Source organism: Mesoplodon bidens (assembly GCF_964165515.1).
Source record: "Mesoplodon bidens genome assembly, chromosome: 4".
In the NCBI taxonomy this organism is placed as follows: Eukaryota; Metazoa; Chordata; class Mammalia; order Artiodactyla; family Ziphiidae; genus Mesoplodon; species Mesoplodon bidens.
The window spans coordinates 44421287-44445453 of record NC_138160.1 but is presented as its reverse complement, the minus strand read 5'-3'; the positions used below and the strand labels follow the sequence as shown (position 1 = coordinate 44445453).

Genomic DNA, 24167 nt, shown 5'->3' with positions numbered 1-24167 from the left:
CTTCACATCCCATTGGTAAATGGGATTCACCAGAGAAAGCTGCCTTAAGTTTCTAGACAGTGAGAATAGAGAAAGAGAATAGAATCATGCCAAATATTTGAGAATTTTATTTTGATCGTAATAGATAGCCATTAAATAATTTAAAATAGGGAAATGGCATATTCATTTTTGAACAGTAACTCTGACAGCTATATGTAAGATGAACTAGAAGGAGGTCAGATTGTGGTATAATATGATGGCCTAAGCACCAGCAGCCAAAATAGGGTTGATGAGAAGAGGTTGATATACATACTAAGAATACAGAAGACTCAGGGGAGGAGGCTAATTAGAGAGAGGGGACTACAAGGTTATCCGGCCTAGATGGCTGGATGGGAGTGGTGTTGTTAGCAGAGGTAGAGAAATAAGAATAAGAAAGAGTAAATTTGGAAGGGACTATGATGCATATAGCTTTAGACATGTTCACTTTAAAGTACTTACAGAATATCTCGGGTGGATGTCTTATAAGCCACTGAAAACTTAGGAAGTTAGAGCCAGAGACAGGGGTTTAGATGTCATCAACATGGAGTAGGTGATAGGTGAAGCATATGGTTGTATTTTATTTTTTTATACAATTTGATTTTTTGTTTTTTAATATGAGATTTTACCCCATATACTTATTGTGAAAACCAATGTATTTGGCCATCTTATTCTAGTCTTTCTGTTTTTTACTGCTCCCTTGCTCTTTCCTTTTTGTCTGATTTTGATATATGAACAATGTAGACTATCTTTCCATGCCCCCATTTGCACCTCCAAAGGAATTCAGGACTGGCAAAGAGCAGAGACCACTGCCTGTCTTCTGGAGAGTCTAATTTAGATGCTGGGTCTGAATCGAGGAACAGGATTGGGGGCAGAGCAAATATCAATCATGCTGCAGGCAAACTGTTTCCTAAACAAAGTTAAAATAGTATAAAAAGGGCTGACGCTTGCATAGGTTTGTTTTTTTTTTAATTCAGCGCCATCTGCCATATAATTTGTATATTTCTTTACAAGTTTAGACATTAAATTCTGATCATATTAAGTTTCACAGTGTTTCTTCTTTTTTTGTGTCTTTAGAGATATTTTAATGAAGATTGAGGAACTGCATTGATACAGAATATCATTTTGTACTAGAAAAATTCAGTCCATTTTTATATTTTCTGTTATTGTTCCTTTTCAGGAGAACTTCTAGATCCATGTGGTCATATCCACCCTGAATCTTCAGTTGTACAACTTGGTTCTAATTTCACAGCAGTTTGTGTGCTAAAGGAAAAATGTATGGATTATTTTCACGTGAATGCTAATTACATTTTCTGGAAAACAAACCATGTTATTGTTCCTTTTGAACAATATACTGTCATAAACAGAACAGCATCTAGTGTCACATTTACAGATGTATCTTTATTAAATATTCAACTCACTTGCAACATTCGTACATTTGGACAGATTGATCAGAATGTTTATGGAATCAGAATGATTTCAGGCCGTGAGTGTTTTACTTTTTTCTTACTTCAGACTTTGTCATGACTGTTGAATTACAACTTTAATGTCTGTTGTCTGTTGGTCTGTATGAAATGCAGAAACTGTCAGCTCAGTGAGTTTTGGACTTTTTTTTTTAATGAGCTTAGAAGTAGAACTGCATTTGCATTACAAATATACGAAAAACCTAAAGAGTAATACAAGTTTTATATTTTTCCTGAAAGCCAAGTATCTGTCAGTTTTCTGGAAAATTATTTTGACATTAGACACCCCCAAAAAATGTTGAATTGAAATCTGTGACTGTATTCATAGTAAGTTTCAATTTCCCTTAGTTGCTGAGAAAATGCAGTGTAAAGCAACTACCTAAAGAAGGTGAATAAGTACTGGAGAGAGTCCTTCTTCCATGTTGAGGCAAATAAGTAAACTTAGTATGATCCAAGAATGGATTACCAAATTTGTGGATCACCTAAAACTATAATTTTGGCATTTGCTTTTCCTCCAGCAGAGTTTGGGAAGGCAATAGGGAGAGAAATATAAATGAATCATTTTTGCTTCTATTTAATTGCCTCTTCCTAACATTCAAATATTATTTTAAAATACATTTAATGGGGAAGTCAGTTGATAATGCTATCCAGCTATAAATGAAAGTAGATTTTGTGTAGAAAATTAATTTGAAACATACCTATTAATGATAATTATGATAGAAAATGTATGTTACTATCGAAAAGATTTGAATTTAAATAGAAAAGAAATTAATTCTTTAGTCACCAGTTTTTCATTATGTCCTTTTTTCTTGGGTTTGTTTTTTTCTATCTAATTTAGGTTGTTTTAAATGTCTAGAGTAGTATATAAATTGCATGTTATTTGTGAATATAAAGCTTTTTGAGAATTGCTTATTTCTCCCTTTTAGTGCCTCCAGAAAAACCTAAAAATTTGAGTTGCATTGTGAACGAAGGAAAGAAAATGATGTGTCAGTGGGATCCTGGAAGGGAAACGCACCTGGAAACAAACTACACTTTAAAATCTGAATGGCAAGTTATTTTAAATTTGTTATGCATTGAATTTATTAAGTTAGCCTTTGGTGCTAGAATTTTTATTTTGTCAAGCAGTAATACTAAATGCAAAGTTTTAAACATTTTATTTAACTCTTTATTTTAGAACATCTGAAACATGAAAGTAGAAAGAATTGTGTAAGAAATCCTCATGTGCTCATCATCCAGCTTCAATAATGACCCGCTCATGACCAGTCTTATTTTATATATACCCCACCCCAGATTGCTTTAAAGAAAATCTAGACATCATATCGTCATATCCATAAATATTTTAGTACATCTATCTAAAAGATAAGGACACTTTTTTTAAAAACATGACGACATACCCAAATGAAATTGAAAATACTTTCATATTGTCACATTTTTAATCAGTGTTCCGATTTTCCCGGTTGTCTCGTAGATATATGTATGTATTTTTACATTTGTTCAAGATGTAAATAATCACCATATATTGCCAATTCATATGTCTTGTCTCTCTTAACCGTAGTTTCCACCTCTCTCTCCTTTCTCTTTGCAATTCAGTTATTAAAATAATGGTTACACATTATTTAATACATTCCTCTGTCCCTTTATTTCCTAAAACTTGTCATTAGATCTAGACTCTTAATCAGATTTTCTTTTTCTTTTTTTTTCAAAAATAATTCATAGGAGTGATGTGTACTTCCATTAGGAACAACCACATAATGTTTGATTGTTTTTCTTATGCTAAGTTTGAGCAGTGGTTTCGGGTATTATAAAATTCCCCATTAGTTTTTTTTCAAACATAATGAAAAGTTGAAAGAATTTTACAGTGAACGTTTATACATACTCATTACCTAGATTCTACAATTAACATTTTACTAGATTTGCTTTATCACATACCTGTTTATCTGTGCATCTTTGTCTCCATCTACCAATCTCTTTTTTTAATGCATTTCAAAGTGAGTTACAGACATTTATGTACTTCACCCTTAATCACTTCAGCATTTACACCATTAATTAGATTAATTAACTAGATGTTTACAAAAACAGGAACGTTTTTGTTTTCAGGTAAAATTTATGTATCAGTATCTCTTGGGACTTCCCTTGCAGTCCAGTGGTTAGACTCCGCACTTCCACTGCAGGGGGCACAGGTTCGATCCCTGGTCAGGGAACTAAGATCCTGCAAGCTGCATGGTGTGGCCAAAAAAGAAAAAAAAGAAGAAAATTTATTTTTCTCTCAAGATATGCTTACATATCTTAAGTGTATTATTCAGTGAGTTTTGACTAGTGCATATACATCTGTCTAACTTAAACCCCTGTCAAGATATAGAACATTACTGTACTATTACACCCTCATGCCCCTTCCCAGTCAAGCCCAACAACCACCCTATTTCACCACATTGCACAAGGCGACTACTTGTCTCATTTCTTCCCTATAGACTTTTGCCTGTTCCAGAATGTCATATAAATGGAATCATAAAGTATGTGCTCTTTTTGTGAAAGGATTAATGACTCAGCAGAATGGTTTTGGAATTTAACCATGTTGTTTCCCATTAGTTTTTCACTTAAAGGTGTGAGCATTCATCAGTCATCATTATTTATATATGAGGTACAAAATAATGGTATTCTATCCTTTTCTTCTTTTTTTTTTCACCCGAAATACTTAAAGAAAGCTTTTCTCCGTCAACTATTGGTTACCCTGAGGTACAGTTCATAGAAGCAAAATGGTGTTAATATTTTCCCTTTATTAACCAGTTTTATAAGTTGGTTCCCTACCATCCTCCAAAGGTAGATGTAAGGGGTTTTTCTCCTCATTATGGATTCATATCTAAACATATTTGATGTGTTTTAATCCATTACAGTTATTATTCTTCTTAAACTTAAATCGTCCCATCTTTGGTTAGTGGGAACTTTTCAAATTGGCTCATCCTTTTGACACAGCTTCATTAGTCTTTGATAGCTTCCTGATTTCTGAAGTGACATGATGTTCCAGGTTCATCTTAATATCAACCATTTCTGAAGTAGTCATGGTTCCAGTTAGTGTGAAGTACTATTTAGAGACTACAGTCTGGGTGTTGGAAATCTCATTGCTACTGGGTTGTTGTTTCTAGGCTTTTTCAGTGGAAAGAGCTAAGAATGTTTTTAAGATAAAATACATCATGAACTCATACTGGTATTTCCAATTTAAAAGCCAGACTATAGGTTTTTACTTAATTCTATCTAACATCTACATAGCCTTTCTTCTGTGCTGAAAACCTTAGTTCCCAGCAACACCGACATAATTATTCATTTGCTTTATTCCACAGTAAACAAAACAGCTACAGAGTAACAATTCCAATATTAGCACCAACAATGTGATTACTAAAAAGAATTTTAAGGTTGTTTTTCTCTCACCAAGGACATAATTAAGTTACTCTTTTAGAGTTACTTGAAATAGTTCCTTTCTGTGTGTTACACTACCAACTCAATATAAGAATTCATATGTTTCATTTTGCTTTCGTTTTTTTGTGTTTTTTTGTGTTTTTGTGTGTGTGTCTGGAGGTTTTTTTTTTTTTTTTTTTTTTTTTTTTTCTTTTTGCGGTATGCGGGCCTCTCACTGTTGTGGCCTCTCCCGTTGCGGAGCACAGGCTCCGGATGCGCAGGCCCAGCGGCCATGGCTCACGGGCCCAGCCACTCCGCGGCATATGGGATCCTCCCAGACCGGGGCACGAACCCGTATCCCCTGCATCGGCAGGCGGACTCTCAACCACTGCGCCACCAGGGAGGCCCGGTTTTTTTTTTTTTTTTTTTTTTGCGTTATGCGGGCCTCTTGCTGTTGTGGTCTCTTCTGTTGCGGAGCACAGGCTCCGGATGCGCAGGCTCAGCAGCCATGGCTTACAGGCCCAGCCGCTCTGCGGCATGTGGGATCCTCCCGGACCGGGGCACGAACCTGTGTCCCCTGCATCGGCAGGCGAACTCCCAACCACTGCGCCACCAGGGAAGACCTTTGCTTTCGGTTTTTAAGAATTTTCTAAGACAAGATATGTTCACAGAGGTCTCTGTTCCCTGTGTCCTTTACCTTATTTCCTCCCTTCCTCTAGAGCAAGGGTCCCCAACCTCCAGGCCACGGACGGGGTCTGTGGCCTGTTAGGAGCCGGGCCACACAGCAGGAGGTGAGCAGCAGGCAAGCGAGCGAAGCTTCATCTGTATTTACATCTGCTCCCCTTCACTCGCATTACTGCCTGAGCTCCACCTCCTGTCAGATGAGCGGCAGAATTAGATTCTCATAGGAGCGCAAATCCTACTGTGAACTGCACATGTGAGGGATCTAGGTTGCTAGCTCCTTATGAGAATCTAACGCCTGATGATCTGAGGTGGAGCTGAGGCAGTGATGCTAGTGCTGGGGAGTGGCTGCAAATACAGATTATCATTAGCAGAGAGGTTTGACTGCACAGAGACCATAATAAATCAACTGCTTGCAGACTCACATCAAAACCCTATCAGTGAGTGACAAGTGAAAACAAGCTCGGGGCTCCAGTTGTATAATTATTTCATTATATATTATTGTAATAATAATAGAAATAAAGTGCACAATAAATGTAATGTGATTGAGTCATCCTGAAACCAACCCCCCCCCACCCCCGGTGTGTGGAAAAATTGTCTTCCACGAAACTGGTCCCTGGTGCCAAAAAGGTTGGGGACTGCTGCTCTAGAAGTTACCTGTTTTGGTTTGGTTTTGATGTATCCTCCTGTTTTAAAAAATAGCAAGTATATATATAAATATTCTTAATTGATACATAATTTAAACATATGTGAGTAAATATAGTCACATCACTTGAAATTTTATATGGTGATAGAAATCAGAAAGTGGTTGCCAGGGTTTGACTGGAAAGGGATTGAAGGAATTTTCTGGGGTGATAGAAATTCTTATCCCTACCCTATCACCTCCTAGCATACTGTGCTTAAAGAAAGACATTGCTGGTACAGTAAAGATTTTGTTTCAGGAAAGGAAAGAAACAGTACTAATATCACAGGAAATGAATAATTTTTAGAGAAAGGTCAATGAGGATAGAGCATAATGTTCTAAATGTTCTCGGAGTAAAATTTTGAAAATAATTTTGTGTTTTAAGATATAGATCAAACTCAGTTTTAAAGAAAAACAGGTGAACTTTTAACAAATTTTGTTTTTAGTGTTCAACGGTTTATTCTAAACTTATTGGAATTAACTTTTTTATTCTAAGCTATAATAATTTGGGTCTCAGCAAACTCTTTTCAATAACCTTTTTCACTCTAATTTTTTCAAATCTATTTTTAATGACTGATTCTACCATTTTTGTATTTAGGGCAACAGAGAAGTTTGATGATTGTAAAGCAAAACGTGACACCCGCACCTCATGTACTGTTGATTATTCTCCTGTGTATTTTGTCAACATTGAAGTCTGGGTGGAAGCAGAGAATGCTCTTGGGAACGTTACCTCAGATCATATCAATTTTGATCCTGTAGATAAAGGTAGTTATAAACCTAAATTTGAGAATTTATTAGAATATACAGTGGTTTATAAATTAGTTTTAAGTTAAATTAATGTAGAAACAAGCATTTATTTTATCTTAGTGACTTTTACAAATTCACTTTATCAACAGCATTAAAAATAATTTGGAAAAAGAAAAATATCCATAATCCAACCACACTCACAGCTGTTTTCACTTTGACTATTATCTTCTGGTATTTGTCCAAATATCAAACATTTTATAGCATTGTAACCGTAAGATACATGTTCCATTTTTATTCTTTTTTAAATTTCATATATCATAAATACTTAACTGTCTTTTAATATCTGAACCTGAAAAGATTAACACACGTAATAAGCTGACAAGGAAGAAAACTAGAGTTTTCTTTAGGAGCCTTTCCTTTCCATTATAATAGTATGGCATAGCATTGCTTTTAGAGAAATTATTTCATTTGGTGAGAATAAAAGAATACTGTGAAATAAAATCTAAAGAGTATATTTGACTTTGTATAAGAAGTTATAATCTATTGGATCTATTTTATTTCTTCAGTGAAGCCCAATCCACCACGTAATTTATCAGTCAGCAACTCAGAGGAACTGTCTAGTATTTTAAAATTGACATGGATCAACTCAAGTATTAAGAGTTTTATAAGACTGAAATATAACATTCAATATAGGACCAGAGATGCCTCAACTTGGAACCAGGTAAATTGAAAGTTACTGTTTATTCAAAGTCTTTCTTGCAACCCACTAACCTAAAAATCCCAATCATTTTCTGAATGTCTTAAGTTTCTGGTTATGTGAAGTATTTTGCTTGACACCTTTTCAAGATCCTGTATCTCAAGCAAGGACCAACAGGAAGACAGCCAGATAGAAAATACAGTTTTGCTCAGTACAGTAGCTTTTAAGTGAAATATGGAAGTGATGCAGGATGATAGGGTATAGCATTTTTGACAAGAGGTGAAAGGACCACAAATAACAGGAAATAGATTAAGTAGAGGAGTAAAAATGAAGAGATTATGCAGATAAGGTAGAGCAGGATGTTAGCAAACGACATCTGCAGGCCAAATTCAGCCTGTCATCTGTTTTTGTAAATAAAGTTTTCTTGGAACACAGCCACACACATTTGTTTACATATTGTCTCTGACAGTTTTTGTGCTACATAGAAAGAGTTGAGTAGTTGCAACAGAGACCGTCTGGCCCACAGCCTAAAATGTTTACAATCTAGCCCTTTATAGAAAGTTTGCCAACTCATGAGGAAGGGATTGTAAGACCGAAAAGGAAAAGGACAGTGTACCCAAAGATGACGCTATCAGCAAAAGAAGTACTTGGAGCTTTTCAAAAGGCTGTCATCATAGCATTGAGCTCCCCATACTATTCTTTGTTGTAACTCCATTTATCACTAACAGAATGCTTTTGCTTTGTTTCTCTGGTTGCAATAATGAGCTTAGAAGGGAATTGAGCCCATGACCTTCCTACTGCTGTCCTCCATTCCACTTATCTAAAGGGCTCAGAATACAATCAGAAAAAGCAACAAACCAAAATGGATTAATGCTTCATGTTGTACATGAGGATTGTACAGAGAGGATACATACCAAAAGTTCTTCAAAATATTTTTTAATATCATAGAATCTTAATTCATTGGTACAAAAAAGACTCAACACCTATTTGGTATTCAGTGTTGAAATCTCAGAGTGGTAGAGAGAACCTGTTACTTATCTCTGTCTTTATTTCTTGAAAACCAAGTTTATCTACAAAGATAGCTTTTGTTTTTCTTAATTGGGCTGGATATCTTCCATTTGCCTATCTAGATCTACACTCTACCCTTCTCCACCCTACTCTTTGTCTGGAGATGCTGACCTGTATGGATTTTATCTGTTGGTTCTCTCTAGTTTCCTAGTGAGTTCCTAGCTAATGGGAGGAGGGGTCCTGGCAAGAGGAGAGAGAGAAGTGAGATCAGCATATTTATTTTCCCTGCTTCCTCCCTGGAGCTTTCCTGTCTCAACCTGAGGTCACTGCTCCTCTCAAGTTAACCCTTTGTGACCCTGTTCTTCCAGGTTCTGTTACCGCCTCTCATCCCTTTGGATCTAAAGGTGGTAGCACCTAGAAGCCCCAGAGTATTGCCTATACACTCTGCCCATACTTCCTATAGTAAACCCTCCTTGAATTAAATTCTAATTGGAATTTCCATCTTTTTCCTGCTGAGACCCTGAGTGTTATAAGAGCATAGAAGAAAGAAAGAAAAGAAAGGATGAAAGGATTAGTAATAGATGTTTCTGTATTTCCCAAACCTATTAACCTTACTGATTTTGACTGCTTATTCACTTGCATTTATTTCTCTCCAGAGCTTGAGTCAAATTAGTCTTCTTTCATTAGTTATTAGTCTTATTTCATTAATTAGCTTTTAAAATCTTAGGCTGTTTAGAAGACCTATAATAAATACCTTCGGGGGTTTTTTTGGTCAATTTGCTTTGTTTTCAGATTCCTCCTGAAGATACAGCATCTACCCGATCTTCATTCACTGTCCAGGACCTTAAACCTTTTACAGAATATGTGTTTAGGATTCGTTGTATGAAGGAAGATGGTAAAGGATTTTGGAGTGACTGGAGTGAAGAAGCGAGTGGGATCACATATGAAGATAGTAAGTAAATAAGTATATGAAGAAAAAAGCATTGGAATTCTGACTATAAATTATGTCTGGTTTTAATAATACAGATCTCATTGCTTCTTATTTTGTGATCATTTTATTCAAACTGATATTTTACACTTTTCAAAAAAGTATATCAAGTGTAAACTCTAATATGCATTATTGATAGTACAAATCTTTTTGATACCTAATTAAAGAAAATTATGCAATAGTGTTAGATACCATGAGAAAACCATTAACGGTTTGTAATCCAGAACATAAAGGAGAGTATTCCAGAAATATCTAACTAGAGAATCATATCCTGAATCGTTAAAATCACTATCTAGCAAAATGTGCTTTAGACCCTCAGTATCAAGAAGATATTTGTACTATAGTTTTTATTCATTTTTTCTTTTTTATCATTTTGGTTGGTTGATTTATTTTCATTTTCCCTTTTTTTCTCATGATAATACAGTGTATATAGTGTAGAATCCAAAAGGCATAAAAAGATACACAATGTACAATAAAATTTCTTCTGTAGACATCAAGAAATAATCCTATGGCATATAGGTTTTTTTTCGTTTTTTGGGGTTTTTTTCGGAACATTTTCCTATCATGGTCACCCTTTAGGTGTCAGTGGCAGCAGCCATGGCTTTAAAACCTTCCCTACCACCTGTATCCCTTCACTTCCATAGAGCTGTTCCAGAGGTTTCGTGAGAGTTACATGAATTGAGAATGTCAAAGGCAGAAAAGTAAAGTATCCCTTCTCCACCAAGAATTTTCTCTCATTTTGATAAATGCCAGGAAAGAAAGTAATCCTACTATTGCTGGTTTGGGAATCCTCGATCAGATCCCTTTGTCTTGGTCAGGAATTCTTAAGCTGATATTCTTGGGGCCTTTAAAACTACTTGGGTCAGTTTGGGGGAGTTCTTGAACTACTTCAAAACGTTGACAAAATATTGTGGTTAGTACTTGTGTGAATTTTCTGGAGTGATGGTACATAACCTTGTCAAATCAAAGAGATATCTGGTGTCCAGAAAGTTATGAACCATTGGATTATGCTTTTCTTCAAATTAGTGAAAGAAGCTTCTAGGTCCTCTTTATGTTAGGAACCATTTCCAGCCCATAAAATTTCCTTTATAACTTCATGTTCTTTATTCTTTCGGGGCGCTGCACTGTACTCATGTATATATCTATTTGAACTCCCTGTACCAGCAGCTTTTTCCCCAGCCTTCCTGGTCTGCCTTTCCTCTTTTCTCTGTTTTGTCACCTGTAATTACCTCTTCATGATCAGCACATCACTGCTTAGATTTTATTCAGATCCTTTTTTATTCTGTTGAATACCATATTTGGCAATTATACTTATAAAAATTTTGAATTTTTAAAACCTAATTATCAGCATTTGATGTTTTGTAAAGTGCTTTTTCACATGGTTGGTGATTATTACAACAATCCTGTGAATTCATTTTTATAATATCCCATTACATTGACTCATCCCAACATCAGGTAGTAAACTTATACTACATGTAACTCCATTTATTTTAATTTGTCTTCTATTCTTAAATGTATGCATTTAGGGGTTTTAAGCATGTATTTAAATATGATTTTTCAGTTTGATTTTTAGCAATAAGAAATAGTGATACATCTTTGGTTATTGCTTAGGATATATTTGTACCTTTAAAATTTTAAGACTACAAAAGAGTTTCAATGTAATCTAAATCATCAAGCTATCACCCTGACTAAAGGAAGACCCAGGCATATCATGCTGGGATGGGAAAAGGCTTGTATAAAGAAAGACTTAGAGACACCATATGATTGGAGGGCAAGAATATTAAGAACAAAGTAAGAGAATAATTTCTAGGATTTTATTTTACTGTTATAATAAAAAGTTTATGTCATCTCTTTAGGACCATCCAAGGCACCAAACTTCTGGTATAAGATAGAGCCATCTCATACTCATGGCTGTAGATCTGTACAACTCATATGGAAGGTAAAAACAAATTGCCTATTTATATTCTTTTATCTCATATAAATATATTTTATATGGTGTTATGAGTGGAGCTTAATTTTTTATAACTATTTGATAACTTTTTAATAAATAGAAATACAAAGCTTTATATATACTATAAAAAAGTCAGGTTCCTAAACTACAGGTGATAACCTCATATATATTTCAGCATAGTTCAGTGAAAGTTCTATGAGAAGAGGGGCCTTGTTTTTTTTTTTTTAATTTATTTATTTATTTATTTTTGGCTGCATTGGGTCTTCGTTGCTGTGCACAGGCTTTTCTCTAGTTGCGGTGAGCGGGGGCTACTCTTTGTTGTGGTGCGTGGGCTTTTCATTGCGGTGGTTTCTCTTGTTGTGGAACACAAGCTCCAGGTGTGTGGGCTTCAGTAGTTGTGGCATGCAGGCTCAGTAGTTGTGGCGCATGGGCTTAGTTGCTCCACAACATTTGGGATCTTTCCCGGACAAGGGCTCGAACCCGTGTCCCCTGCATTGGCAGGCGGATTCTTAACCACTGCGCCACCAGGGAAGTCCTAGCGGCCTTGTTTTTTACCAAACTTTCCTCAGTGCCTCATAGAAGATAATTAATCAATGTTTTGGGTAATCAAAGTGTATGCTGGTAATAGGAAATAAAGTTGTTGTGCACTCCATAAATGTTCATGAGTGGATCATACTAAAATAAGGTAGAAAGAAAAATACTCAAGACATAAAATAATTTAGGCCAACATAGCCACAGTGCAGAATTGTGTAGAGAACGAAAGGCTAACAGAATGGTGCTTTCCCTCGTAGTTGACGTCATGCTTTTTGAAGTCAGTCTTCATTCAGTGTATAGTAGTTTTACTTCGGTAGTGAGTTCAAAGTAAGGTTGCCAGTCCCTTCCAATTAAATATTTAGAGATTTGACATAATAGCAGAATTTGTGAACATGAAGAAAAACTGATTAACTTTATTCAAGATTTATGAAACACATTTTTAAAATAAATTATTTTATTACAGACATTGCCCCCTTTTGAAGCCAATGGAAAAATCTTGGATTATGAAGTGACTCTCACAAGATGGAAATCACGTTTACAAAATTACATAGTTAACGACACAAAACTGACAGTAAACCTCACAAATGATCGCTACATAGCAACTCTGACAGCAAGAAATCTGGTTGGCAAATCAGATGCATCTGTTTTAACTATCCCTGCCTGGAACTTTCAAGGTTTGTGTCCCTGAGATGGAGCCTGACTTATGAATGGGAAAGGGTAGTTAGGTATGGACAGGGCTCCTGTAAAAAATTGTAAGTATTCTAAGAGTGTCTCGTCAGTATCAACAGTGATCATATTTTTAGAAGTCAGTCAGCAGCCAAACCTGGTCCATCATTTTGTGGCTCACTTAAACTTTGCAGTAAGCTACTTAATTCATTTAAGCATTTTCTGATTATTTATCTTTTTTAAAATATATTTTTAATGTTTTAGGAACTTTATATGTATATGACTTAAATATATTGTTTTTCTGTAGTTTTATCTGTAGCTTTCAAAGAAGAAAAACATTGCAACTTACGTACACAAAACACTTGAAGAACTTTGGGAAAGGAAGAATTTAAGTTCCAAAATAAATCAACTATTTACTTTACATGTAAATTATAATAAAGTGCTTTTATTCATGTAAATACATGTTAATATTATATGCTACAAAAACGTGATAGCAAGATCACATGGTTATGGAAAAGAATGTAAAATATTGGAATATCAGATTTTTAAATGTTCATTTGTCATATCAGTATTCAAACTTTGTTTTAAAGCTACTCACCCCATAACGGATCTTAAAGCATTTCCCAAAGATAATGTGCTTTGGGTAGAATGGACTGCTCCAAATGAATCTGTAAACAGATATGTACTTGAGTGGTGTGTGTTATCAGATAAATCGCCTTGTATCCCAGACTGGCAACAAGAAGACGGTACTGTACATCGCACCTATTTAAGAGGTATACCTGGCTACAAACATTTAAGTTGCTGTCCTTTTTCTAGCTCTTTAGACAGATTTTTCTTTTACATATTCTTTTCTGCTTTGTGGTCCATTGAAAAGATACCCAGTTTATCATAGTTGCTAGTTATGTCTTGTGTACTAGATTTGTGACTCTCAGCAAGTCACACTTAACCTCTCTAAACTGCAGGGTCGGTTTATGGACTAAGTGGGGTTAATACTGTCTTCTTGTAATATTCCACTGTTGTTTTGATCATCAAAGGAATGTTCACAAAACTAAAGTAAGAGAAATACAAGATAATCCAACCTCTGTTGCTAATAGTATCTCTGTACCTGATTAAATTCCCTCATCCTTTAATGAGAAAATATTTTCCGTGAGCATCTAGATGGCTTATTAACTTCTTATAGCTGTTGAAGAAGTGAAGCAGAACTAGAACTTAGATTTCCTTGTCTTTTAAACTGCAAGTACTAATGAAGGACAGAAAGTAATGTATTATAGAGCTCCAAAATGGGTTGCTCTCATTGTAAGATACTACTTACCACGTGATACAACAACTTTAAAGAGAAAACAAAGCATTCAGTTTGTATGTGTGTAAAGAAGGATAACCATTAGAATTCAGCTACAAATAATATGATTAATCAGAGAAAACATGTTAACAAAGATATACCATATATCTTTATATATAGCCATAAAGTTAATGAGCTTTATTCATAACATAGGCTGTTTGGCCCTCATTAACCTATTATTTAATATATAGTTTTACTAATTCTGGTTGTCTAGTTTATCAACCTTATCCAAATAAAAGCAAGGTGGAGCTAGAGAGGAGATAGATTGATAATAACTGGACAATAGGGACTTGTACTATAACATAGCATAGGCTCTGGAGACCTTCAGGTTGTGCAGGTATCCCCACATAGCTCAGTAGGCCTGATAAAACATCACTGTATTACAGCAGAATATAAAAATATTATCTTCTTGATAATATTGAATCATCAAGAAAATTACTCTCTTTAAGAAATCAAAAAAGTGTTATGTCACTTCATGCATAATAGTTAAGGAAATGTAATTCTTGTTGAAAGTATAAACTTCAGTATAACAAAAAGAAATTTTTTGCTGTTGCGTGCTGATGGGATAGATTGCTTTGTTAATTTGGAGAGATTATACATAAAGGAAATATTTAAGATAATTTTTTCTTTTAAAATTATTTTACTTTCCAGGAGAAATAACACTAATTCTTTTTTTCCCAGTCACCTGACAAACCACAGCCATTAGCGCTTTCCCTAGCTCTGATTAGTGACATCTTGCACTTAGGCAGTTCTCAGAGAAGTAGGTAAAATGTACAAAAATTGCCAAACTCTAAGGAAGACCCAGGAAGACTCAGTGTTTTATAAATCCTGAATATAAATGCAATCATTACTTTTATTGACAGTATAAATATTTTTTATTCACTGTATTGACAATAAGAGTAACCTTTTATTTTCAAACAGTTTTATTCTGTTAAGCTTGAATCCAGTACACAAAAGGCAATGCTTACTTTAAAAGTTGCAGTTTTAAAAAAAGGAAAGTTCAGTGGTAATAATTTCATAATGTATGCAAACGTCAAATCATTATTTAGTATACCTGAAATATGTTGTACATCAACTATATTTCAGTTTTAAAAAATGAATGAAAATAAAGTTCAGTGGTCATGAAATTATAATGTAAAAGTAAGTAATGGAATTAATTAGGTTTTTTTCACTATAAGGAAAAAAATGCTTAATCCACTATTCTTACTTTAGGAAACCTAGCAGAGAGCAAATGTTATTTGATAACAGTCACTCCAGTGTATGCTGATGGACCAGGAATCCCCGCGTCTGTAAAGGCATACCTTAAACAAGCTCGTAAGTCCAGACCCACCTTCTTTGAAAAATGTTGAGTTTTTTAACTAACAAAGACATTTTATCCCTTTTAAATAAGGATATGTCTTATTATGTTCAAATAATTTCATGATAATGAAATTTTACGAAGTCTTAATGATTTACTAAATTCTAATGATTTTCACTTGGTAAATACCCTATTCTGTTTCAGCACCTTCCAAAGGACCTACTGTCCGGACAAAAAAAGTGGGGAAAAATGAAGCTGTCTTAGAGTGGGACCAACTTCCTGTTGATGTTCAGAATGGATTTATCAGAAATTATACTATATTTTATAGAACCATCATTGGAAATGAAACTGGTAATAAAACTGTATCAGCTATTAAAAATCGGGTGTTTTTTCTTAAGCTTTTAAATACTAATTTGTCTCACCTTCTTGTGTTATACATCTTAGTATAGCATATTATCCTCAGAAAAGAGATAACCTGAGAATATGCTTTATGGTTTCGTTCATGGTCCTATTAAAGAAACATTGTTTTCTAGTAAAATATGTTTTAAGACACTCACAATGTCAAATATAGGCCAAACCAAGCAAGAGTAGTTGAATAAAGCACACTTATTGATTTCTTCCAGCTGTGAATGTGGATTCTTCCCACACAGAATATACACTGTCCTCTTTGACTAGTGACACTTTGTATATGGTACGAATGGCAGCATATACAGATGAAGGTGGAAAGGATGGTCCAGAATTCACTTTTACTACACCAAAGTTTGGTAAGAAATAGTGATGTTTGATCTTTCTTTTTTTCTCTTTTTTCTTTTTAAAATTTAATCAGACTAAAAATAGGCTTAATTTATATGCTAAAATTTTGTTTAAAGTGCATCTTTGGATTCATATAAATGAAGTGTTCATAAATTATGATTTTTATATTGTTTATCTGGTTTTGGTTATTTCTTTAAACTACAGAAAATTTTTTCCTTACTTTTTTTTTTTTTTTTTTTTTTTTTTTTTTTTTTTGCGGTATGTGGGCCCCTCACTGTTGTGGCCTCTCCCATTGCGGAGCACAGGCTCCGGACGCGCAGGCTCAGCGGCCATGGCTCACGGGCCCAGCCGCTCCGCGGCATGTGGGATCCTCCCAGACCGGGGCACGAACCCGTATCCCCTGCATCGGCAGGCGGACTCTCAACCACTGCGCCACCAGGGAGGCCCTTCCTTACTTTTTTTGTTGTTTTTTTAATTGTCTCTGACTGATTTCACTTGTACTCTGTAAATCCCAATAGAATTGTATATCTTTCTAAATGGGTTCCTTTTTTCACTGGCAAAACTTGGATGTGGTCTCTTTCTTCACTTGTTCTTCCTCTTACGGGCAGGTTGCTGTAAAGATTAGTCCACCCTTGCAGTCTCAGTTCATACCTCCAGCTCAGTCTTTAACCTGCTCAAACCAGTCTTCCAACCCACCACTCCACTGAAACCTCTCTAGTGTCACTCACAGAAGACCCCTTACTTGTCCTATCCAATGCGTGCTTTTTTGTCATCTTTTTTTTCCTACGCTTCCCAGCATTTGACCCTGTTGGCCTGTTCATCCTTGAAACTGTCTCTTCCCTTCGTTTGTTTTTCTAATAGCAGTCTCCTGAGTCTCCTCCCTGTCTGGTACTTTCTTCTTGGTCTCTTTTAAATGTTCTATATTCTCCAGAGCTCTGTTTTCTTATTTGCCTATTCAAATTCCCTGCCTGTGACTTCAGCCATCCTCTCTTCCCTTCTCAAATACATTTTTCTTTCTTTGTTCCATGCCACAACTCTTTGCCAAAGCCAGAAATTTAGGTGCAATTGTAGTAAGTTTCTTCATATCTTTTTCACTTACATAAACCAAGTGTCGAGTCCAGTAGATCATGCCTTCTAATTACTGCTTGCGCATGTGCTTTCATAATCTCTTTCTTTGACCCTAAACTTCTCATCATTTTCCCCACCTTTTTGTCTTTTCCCAGTACGTGGCCCTATACCTTTTCTTGTTTTGGCTATTCCTGTAACCTCCCTAAAGCAGACTTAAACTGCATTCTTTCCTGTATCTACTACATTTTGAATCATTATAGAAATTACCTTATTTTATTGTAATTGTATTTGTGACACCCACACCCAAGCACCAAGACAGTGAATGATAAATAATAAGCTGTTTATCATATAAATAAATAAATCATTCAGCCATATTCCTCATTGGTTGAATGATTGCCGAGAGAGCAAATAAGTAGATAAGTGACTACATAAGATAGATATTAAAAGATCCTGAGCTTTGCTGTGATGCCAATAATGAATATCGTCTATGGGATAAGATTTGTGGTGACATGTTTGTAGAATATATATGTAACAAATACAGGTTTCTCCCGCCATCCAAAAGCAGAACATTCCTACGAAATCTTTCATAAGCCAAAGTGGTGTAGAGCAAAGAGTACCCCCCACTTCTGGAAAGTTCACATCATGCCACTTCACTTTCACGAAAGACCTATGTTAGTACACTAAAAAGCTTTTTTCATACATTTATTTCTGTTAGCAAAAACAGACATTAATGTAATTTATGAAGAAAGCTTGTAGTATACTGATGTAGGTCTTTCCTGAAAGTGAAGTGGCATTATGTGAACTTTCCAGAAGTGGGGGGATACCTGTAATATTTGAAATAAAACTTTGTGCCATGATCTTTAAAAAATAGTAATAATAAACTTTAAAAATATTATCCTGATTATAAAAGTAGTGTTCATTATAAGGAATTTGGACTATACAGCAAAATAAAAAGGAAGAAAAATCACTCCTGATCCCTCATCCAAAATAATCTCAACATATTTATATACCCTTCTCGTCTTTTCTATGCATACATTTTTTTCCAAAAACGAAATCATACTTATTAGTATTACTTCATCATCTGCTTTTTCCTCTGACCTATCTGTTGTTTTATGGATTCATTATGGCTACTTCACATGGCATGGAATTTGCTCCCAAGGACCATATAGCTTAGTTGAAGAAATATGGTACAAGTAAACAAAACAAACAGACATTTGAGCCATGTAGGTAGTAAGTAGAGCAGGAATTTAAAGGTATCTGTAGTGGGGAGTTTTACCTTCGAAGATTTTGTGGAGAAGACAATACTTGAGCCTTGAAGTTAAGATGTGGACAGATAGGAAGAAGAAGGCATCTTAGTTCAGCACGAGCAAAGTCCCAAGGCAGGAAAACATAGTAAGCAGAAGTTCAGCACCAATAAAGGAGAGGATCTGCCTGAATTTGATTTGGCATATGTATGAGAACCTTAGCATTCAGGAATTAATATTTTCCAACCTATAGTTTATTCCTGAGCCTTTATCTGACTTCTTGGTTCCTATCATGCTTTGTAGGAGGTAAAGTTACTTACAGAGGGATACGTGTGGTGGAAAGATAAGACTAAGTGAATACTGTAATACCGTAGTACTACTTTCGTACATTTTTCCTGTAAAAGACTAGTTACAGGGGGCTGGAGGAGTTAACCAGAAACAACCATAGGTAAATCATTAAAAAAATGTCTAATATAAATTGTACCAATTAGTGATTCATTTGATTAATAAGTCCTCTTTTATTTTTTTATACATCTATTGCAGTATAATTGCTTCACAATACTGTGTTAGCTTCTGTTGCACAACAAAGCGAATCAGCCACATGCATATACATGTCCCCATATCCCCTCCCTCTTGAGCCTCCCTCCCCTCCTCCCTATCCCACCCCTCTAGGTCATCACAAAGCACCGAGCCGCTCTCCCTGCCCTATGGGGCTGCTTCCCAGCAGCCAACTCTTTTACATCCGGTCGTGTATACATGTCGATGCTACTCTCACTTCGCCCCAGCTTCGCCCTCCCACCCCATGTCCTCAAGTCCGTTCTCTATGTCTACCTCTTTATTCCTGCCTTGCAACTGGGCTCATTAGTACTATTTTTTTGTTTGTGTTTTAGATTCCATATATATGTGTTAGCATATGATAACTTGTTTTTCTCTGACTTAGTCTATATGACAGACTCTGGGTCTATCCACCTCATTACAAATAGCTCAGTTTCGTTTCTTTTTATGGCTGAGTAATATTCCATTGTATATATGTGCCACATCTTCTTTACCCATTCATCTGTTGGTTTGACATTTAGGTTGCTTCCATGTCCTGGCTATTGTAAATAGTGCTGCAGTGAACATTTTGGTACATGTCTCTTTTTGAATTACAGTTTTCTCAGGGTATATCCCCAGTAATGGGATTGCTGGGTCATATGGTAGTTCTATTTTTAGTTTTTTAAGGAACCTCCATACTGTTTTCCATATTGGTTGTATCAGTTTATGTTCCCACCAACAGTTCAGGAGGGTTCCCTTTTCACCACACCCTTTCCAGCATTTACTGTTTCTAGATTTTTGATAATGGCCATTCTGACTGGTGTGAGGTGATATCTCATTGTAGTTTTGATTGCAGATAGAGATTCATGTGGTATTTAGGAATCTCAGGCTTGCTGCATTTTAGATGATATTATTTATTCCTACTTCTGCCACTCCTTGTGCCTGTTAAGATTCTCCTAAAATTCTTAGCCCTATGTCAGATTTATCATCTTTTTGAAAATAGTAAATAACTATTAAAAATTTTGCCTGAATTTTACATTTTTATTCCTTATAGAAGATTACATTTATAGTTCAATTATTGAGATTGTTTAAAGCTTTTCCAGGGACTTCCCTGGTGGCGCAGTGGTTAAGAATCTTCCTGCCAATGCAGGGGACACGGGTTCGATCCCTGGTCCAGGAAGATCCCACATGCTGCAGAGCAACGAAGCCCGTGCACCACAACTACTGAGCCTGCGCTCTAGAGCCCGCGTGCCTAGAGCCCATGCTCTTCAATAGGAGAAGCCACCACAGTGAGAAGCCTGCGCACCACAACAAAGAGCAGCCCCCACTCACCGCAACTAGAGAAAGCCAGCACGCAGCAACAAAGACCCATCGCAGCCAAAAATTAATTAATTTTAAAAAAGAAAAAGCTTTTCCAGTTCTACCCAGTAGTTCTAGAACTCAAAGATAAGCTTTTGTTAAGATTCTGCTGAGTGCAGACCATAAATGTAATAAATAGGTTTGAAAGCTCTTACGAGGAAGATTATCTATCCAATAAACTGAACTAATCGATTTATTCTCCCAGCCAACATATATTTTATGCATACTATGTGGTCAGGTTACTGTGTAAGGTGTAAGTAGCTAGGATATGATTTACCAACGGGGAAGGGAGGGGGGAGAGAAACACCTTTAAGTTTGAAAAGGTTGTAAAAAAATATTAGGATGCTATTTCATCTTTTCAACAGTAATCTGGTTGGGAAGTTGCATTATTTCCCTTTAGCATATGTGTCAACAGTTATTTTCTTTCTTTCCCCTTTCTGTTTCTTTAGCTCAAGGAGAAATTGAAGCTATTGTTGTACCTGTTTGCTTAGCATTCCTATTGACAACCCTTTTGGGAGTATTATTCTGCTTTAATAAGCGAGACCTGTAAGTACCCGTAGTCATATTTTTGCCTTTTCCCCCACCTTTATTTATTTATTTATTTTTTTGCGGTACGTGGGCCTCTCACTGTTGTGGCCTCTCCCGTTGCGGAGCACAGGCTCCGGACGCGCAGGCTCAGCGGCCATGGCTCACGGGCCCAGCCGCTCCGCGGCATGTGGGATCCTCCCGGACCGGGGCACAAACCCGTGTTCCCTGCATCGGCAGGCGGACTCTCAACCACTGCGCCACCAGGGAAGCCCTCCCCCACCTTTATTGATCTATAATTTACATGCGACGAAATTCATCCATCTTAAGTGTACAGTGTAATGAATTTTTGTAACTGTATATAGATGTATAACTACCACCACACTCAAGATAGAGAACGTTTCCATCACTCTGAAAAGTTTCTTCTTTCTGTTTTGTACTGTGTCCTCTCCCTCAGCCCCTGGCCCCAGCAGTCACTGATCTACTTTCTCTGGTTGCAGTTTTACCTTTTCTAGGATTTCACATATATGGAATCAAACAACATGTAATTTTTTGTGTTTGATGTCTTTCACTTGACATATTTTTGAGATTCATCCATGTTGTTGCATATACTAATATTTTTCTTTTTATTGCTGAATAGTATTCTATAGTATAGAGCTATCAAAATTTGTTTACCCGTACATCTATTATGAAAGTTTAGGTTGTTTCTTTGATTTTTGGCTATTATGAATAGATAAAATATGTATGTGTTGTTATGAACATTCACATACAGATCTTTGTGTGACGATATATTATCATTTATCTTGAGTCAGTACTTAGTAATGGGATTGCTGGGTCATACGGTAAGTGCATATTTAACTTTATGAGAAGCTGTCAAACTGTCTTCCAAAGTGTTTGTACCATCTTGTATTCCCAAGAGCAATGTGAGAGTTGCATTTGTTCCACATCATCCTCAATTCTTGGTACTGACAAGGGTTTTAATTTCAGCTATTCTTTCTCATAGGTTTGCAGTGCTATCTCCTTGTGGTTGTAACTTCTGTTTCCATGATAACTAGTAATAGATCTTTTCATGTGCCACCTATACATTTTCTTTTGTGGTGAGCCTTTTGAAATCTCTTGCCCATGTTTAAATTGGGTGATTTGTCTTGTTAATATTGAGGTTTAAGAGTTCTTTATATATCTGGTTACAAACTTTTTGTCACGTTTTGCAAATTCTGAACTGTGGCTTGCCTTTTTATTCTCTTAACTGTGACTTTAGAAAAGCAAAAGTTTAGAAAAGCAAAAGTTTAATTTTGATCAAGTCCATTTTATCAGGGTTTTTTTTTAATGGTTCTTGCTTTTTATGTCCTGTTTAAGAAATCTTTGCCTAACCCAGTGTCACAAATATGTTCTCCTATATTTTCCTCTAGCTCTGTGCTGTGATCTATTTAGAATAAATTTTTGTGCATGTTGTGAAGTCAGGGTCAAAGTTTTTTTTTCCATAGATATCTAGTCATTCCCAGCATCATTTATTGAAAAGGCTACCTTTTCCTATTGAATTATCTTGAACCTTTGCCAAAATCAATTATCCATATAAGTCTGGATCTATTTGTGGACTCTCAATCCTGTTCCATTGTTCTATGTGTCTGTTCATCCTGATAACACATGGTCTTGATTTATTACAGCTCTATAGTAAGTTTTGATACCAGGTGGTAGAATTCCTCCAGTATTTTTTTCAAAATTATTTTTGATAGGTTCTTTGCCTTTTCATATAAATTTTAATATCAGCTTATAAATTTCCTTTAAAAATCTGTTAGAATTTTTATTGGAATTTTATTGAATCTGTCTATCAGTTTAGGGTAAAATGCAATCTGAACATGAGTTCACATGTTCATGAGTCAAATAAATCTTTCAGTACGTGAATGTGGTATATCTCTATACTTATCTTGGTTCCTTTTGCAATGTTTTGTAGTTTTCAGGCCTTGCACATCTTATGTTAAATTTATTCCTTCCTAAGTGTTCTTTTTTGTGTGCTATTATAAATAGAATTTAAAATCTTTTATTTTCTAATTGTTCATTGCTAGTATATTGAAAAGTGCAATTGATCTTGTAAATATATTGGTCTTGTATACTGAGATCTTCATAAATTAATTTAGTCACTTTTTGGATTTTCTACATGCACAGTCATGCTGCCAGCAAGTAAAGATTCTTTATAATTCTTTATAATCTAAAAGATTATACTTTTAGTTCTTTTAATTACTGTACTGGCTAAGACCTTCAGTACTATGTTGAATAGAAGTGGTAAGAGCCAACATCTTTCCATTGTTCCTGATCTTAGGAGAAAAAGCGTTCAGTCTTACACCATTGCATGTTATGTTAGCTGTAAGTTGAGGAAGTTCTTACGTTTTGCTAAGAGTTTTTGTCATGAATGGATATTGAATTTTGTCAAATGCTTTTTCTGCATCTGTTGAGATGAGCTTATGATTTTTCTCCTTTCATAAATACGAATTTTATTCATTGATTTTCAGATGTTATACCTTGCATTCCTTGGATTTTGCTAGATTTGGTGTTAATAATTTTTGCATTTTTATGTTCATGAGTGATATTGGTTTGTCCTTTTTGTGGTGTCATTGTGTAGTTTTGGATTCAGGGTAATACTGATTATCTCATAAAACAAATGGCCTCAGGACATATTACCTCTATTTTCTGGGAGAGTGTGTAGGGTTGGTATTATTTCCTCTTTAAATGTTTGATAGAATTCACAAGTAAAGCCATCTGGGCCTGCTGTTTTCTTTGTGGGGAGGTTTTTAATTAAAAATTGAATTTCTTACAAGTATAGGGCTATTGAAGTTTTCTTTTTCAATCTGTTTTGGTAATTGGTGTCTTACAAGGGATTCATCCTTTTTTTTTTTTTTTGGTTGGTCAGTTCATTTAGGTTGTTAACTTTATTGCTTTTTATATTATGTCCAGATTTCATAGTTGTTCCTGCAGGACAGTCTGTTAGGATCTTATTACTCATCTTTATTTGAACTTATTCTCAAGATGACTCATTTCCTGTGTACCTGTGTACACTATGGACCTCTAATGTTGGGCTAGGGACTGTATTAAGGTAAACATATTTAAATAGGTTTTTGATGATGGGGGATATCCTGAATTCATTGTTAGCCTTTTCTTCCTTGTGAAAAATCATATTTATTTTATCTTGTACCAATGTGAAAATTGAACATTTTTGGGTTTCGGGGGAGAG

The 24167-nt window shown here is 35.5% G+C and overlaps 1 protein-coding gene across 3 annotated transcripts in view; it reads left to right on the top strand.

The window, feature by feature from the left end:
• The window catches only part of IL6ST (interleukin 6 cytokine family signal transducer), a 50938-nt gene that overhangs the window by 20162 nt on the left and 6609 nt on the right, over positions 1-24167 (top strand). The window contains exons 3-14 of one of the 3 annotated variants that reach the window (XM_081233001.1): positions 1196-1501; positions 2405-2525; positions 6830-6996; positions 7545-7699; positions 9476-9635; positions 11528-11610; positions 12620-12830; positions 13413-13595; positions 15374-15475; positions 15663-15809; positions 16082-16222; positions 20866-20962. In XM_081233001.1, the coding sequence (XP_081089127.1) occupies positions 1196-1501; positions 2405-2525; positions 6830-6996; positions 7545-7699; positions 9476-9635; positions 11528-11610; positions 12620-12830; positions 13413-13595; positions 15374-15475; positions 15663-15809; positions 16082-16222; positions 20866-20962 (1873 nt within the window). Of the gene's footprint in view, positions 1-1195; positions 1502-2404; positions 2526-6829; positions 6997-7544; positions 7700-9475; positions 9636-11527; positions 11611-12619; positions 12831-13412; positions 13596-15373; positions 15476-15662; positions 15810-16081; positions 16223-20865; positions 20963-24167 lie in introns of those variants that run through there. The other 2 variants (XM_081233002.1, XM_081233003.1) reach the window with 2 other exon arrangements.